This window comes from Anoplopoma fimbria, chromosome 2, assembly GCF_027596085.1.
Source record: "Anoplopoma fimbria isolate UVic2021 breed Golden Eagle Sablefish chromosome 2, Afim_UVic_2022, whole genome shotgun sequence".
In the NCBI taxonomy this organism is placed as follows: Eukaryota; Metazoa; Chordata; class Actinopteri; order Perciformes; family Anoplopomatidae; genus Anoplopoma; species Anoplopoma fimbria.
The window spans coordinates 14940411-14943329 of record NC_072450.1 but is presented as its reverse complement, the minus strand read 5'-3'; the positions used below and the strand labels follow the sequence as shown (position 1 = coordinate 14943329).

At 39.2% G+C, this 2919-nt stretch overlaps 1 protein-coding gene across 1 annotated transcript; it reads right to left on the bottom strand.

The window, feature by feature from the left end:
- Nucleotides 1-254: 254 nt before the first annotated feature.
- On the bottom strand, nt 255-2688 carry LOC129107807 (uncharacterized). Its single transcript, XM_054619366.1, has 2 exons — nt 2277-2688; nt 255-1314 (listed from the first exon to the last, which is right to left on the bottom strand). The coding sequence occupies exons 1-2, from the start codon at nt 2616-2618 to the stop codon at nt 985-987; spliced, it is 672 nt and encodes a 223-aa protein (XP_054475341.1). The 5' UTR covers nt 2619-2688; the 3' UTR covers nt 255-984.
- Between the last annotated feature and the right edge of the window lie 231 nt (nt 2689-2919).

The window sequence follows — 2919 nt, the reverse complement described above, 5'->3', positions numbered from 1 at the left end:
CAGATTTCTAATAAGAATTTTGGAAATAGGGCAGCCATCTGTGCACATTTGGATCACAGACTGTCTCTATTGTAAAACACCGATTATTCATAGATTTGATTATAGAGTGCCTTTTTGAAATCTGTCGTTAAAAATAACAGGAAGCAAAAACAGTTTTTATCCGCAGCAGGAAAATATTTATTTGTAAAAAAATATATATATATACAATAGAAATTACTCCTTTCAGAAAGATTAAGGAAAGATTTATGTACAGTCAAAGAGTTTTGTTTGATCTACAAAGATCAGATGAAAAGAAGCAGACAGTGTTGACCAGCAGAATCACAGAACTTACTTGGATGGCATTTACTGTTTCCTAACTTAAGGGAAATAACTGTATTATTATATGCATTTTTTTCAAAATGCTGTCTGAAATCATACATATGGTAATGTGTGCGGGTACCGTTCAAAGGGTTTACATGTAGTTAATTGTGGCAATTGTGTTCCATCTTTAAATGTAAAAGATATTTTTCAATAGAAAAAAGTATCAACCAAATACATTTTCGGATTTTTCATTAGTTACCAGGTTAACAGGTAGTATGGTACACTTGCACACATATTTTTCCCAGCTCAAGCCCTAATTACATAAATGGGTGTTGAGAAATAATCATATCTTGATGTTGAATGAACAATATCAGCTTAGAAAAAGAGGGAGTTATTAGGTGGCTGGTATATCTGGTTGAATTACATTTTAGGGCAAATGTCTACCTAGTTATCTAACAACTCTATATTTACTCTTATTTTAAAACTAGTAACAAAAGGGTGGTTTTCAAACCAAGAAATAAAGCTCTTCATACAACTCTGAATTATAGAGATCTACATAGTGATATCAATAATAAGTGTGGTGGTCCAAAAATAAATAGTAAAACATTTTAATATAAAAAAAACAATACTTATAACAAGCCCTACCATCAAATATACAATCTTTAATGCCTCATATTGAGCCCTTTAGCCCTCAAACTCGGCAGCATAAAGCACTTGCTGGAATTTCATCCGTACCTCCATTCTTTTTTTAATGGTAAGCCTCTTCAGCGAAGGTAGAAGGCTCAAAAGAAACAGTTCATCTTCATCTCTGAGGCTGGTGAGGGCATCTGCGGAGCTAATCTCAGTCTCTGTGGTTGTATGCCTCTTACGTTTAAGAGAGAGTCCCATCTCCTGATGGTTGTTTTGACAGGACTCCACGAGAGAAAAGCTAGTAGTAACCACAGGCAGGGGACAATGCTGCTCCTTCTCGTCTTTATCTTGCTCTTTCTCCACGTCATCACCACTTCCACCTACCTGTGTGGCATAAAAATACAGCATATAGCATTACTGGTTAACACAGACAGCAACACTGGTAACAAGCTATATATTATTTACTATGTCTCTTGTTTTGCACTATCCTCTTTGCTGCTGTAATCCTGTAAATTTCCCCGCTGCGGGACTAATAAAGGATTATCTTATTTTATCTTATCTTATATATATATTTGTCAAGCTGAGTACATCTCATATTACAACTTTTTAATAACGACATTTAAAGGTTGTGGACACTCCAAAAGGGGGTTTCTGTCATACTTGCTCAAGTCCAGTCTGTCCACAACCAGGTCTAATGAGCCAAATAATCAAAATCATTGTGTGGGAATAGCATGGCTGCTCAGGGTTTTCTTAAGATTTCAAGACGTCTACAAAAAAATGATATGTATATTTTGTGTATTAATGTAAAAATTTAAAATGTAATTGAATAGGAAAATTTGAATATTGGACATTATAAAAAAATATATTTATGAAATACCGGCTTCAGAAATCCAGTATCTGTCAGGCTCTACTGTTTTGCATATTATATTGTGAAGTCAAAAAAATAATATTGGTTACTTTAAACATTTCGCTTTTCTACTTGCAGTCCTTTTTAGGTTCAACATGTTTTTCTTGGTCCCACCTAAATTGACTGTTGATTGTCGGTTTTCCATCCATGTGCTTTTATTTTGAAAGGTGAATCCGGATATTATGAGACGCAGCCGTTAGTCACGTTGTAGTCGGTCTGCCTGGACGTTGTCGTGCGACTCACTGGCGAACACATCTCAATGACACGGACACTGATGGAAGTGTAACTACGACAACAGTAAGCCTATTGTTACGGCGGCCAACGTTTAAACTGACACACGTTAGTTGACGTTAGAACGCTAACGGCTCGGTTACGTTACCTTGCCAACGTGATTCCATTCTAAATCAACGCATGAGAGACGGACAAGCGACCAACGCACCTCGTCGGCTTCTCCAGAGCCGGGCTCTGCTTTGGGTTTGACGTAAGCGCTGAGCCAGGCCAGCTGGTTGTACAGCACCGGGACCGGCCTCTCCACCGGGTTCTCTTCGTCGGTCAGCAGAGGCAAGTGTCTCTTGGCGAGACGTTTCTTCGCCTTGCAGAACTTGTCGCGCAGATTTTTCCATTTGAGCTTCACCTCCTCCTCCGACTTTCCCATGTTGTCCGCGATGTCTCTCCAGGACAAATGCCCCTTCAGGTTGTCTTTGTAGTCCCGCCGTGACTGGTCGTACAGGTTCGGGTGTTCTCGTATCAGGTCCGCCAGCTTCTTCTCGGTCGTGTTCATTTCGCTTGGTCTGTTCGCTCACTTCATGGCGAAGTCCTTTCGTCGGCCGCCGCGAACCGAACCTCGCCAGTCCAAGCTGGCAGAAGGAAGTGCGACGCTGTATTAATTCAAAATAAAAGTGTATAGGCTTTGAGTGAATAAAAAGATGATTTTATGTATATGACTCTTTCTTTTAGGGCCATCCAATACAGACTCAACAAGACCTCACAGTTTATGCCATGGATTTATTTATTTAAAAGCATGTGAAAGCGTCTATTAAATCATGAGCCCATACAAACACAACACCTCTACTCCACACACT

Bases quoted from the DNA above. Each gene is read 5' to 3' on its own strand.
- LOC129107807 (XM_054619366.1), bottom strand. From the start codon at position 2,618: ATGAACACGACCGAGAAGAAGCTGGCGGACCTGATACGAGAACACCCG. The intron at 1,315-2,276 runs GTGCGTTGGTCG...TATGCCACACAG, and splicing joins GCTCTGGAGAAGCCGACGAG to GTAGGTGGAAGTGGTGATGA.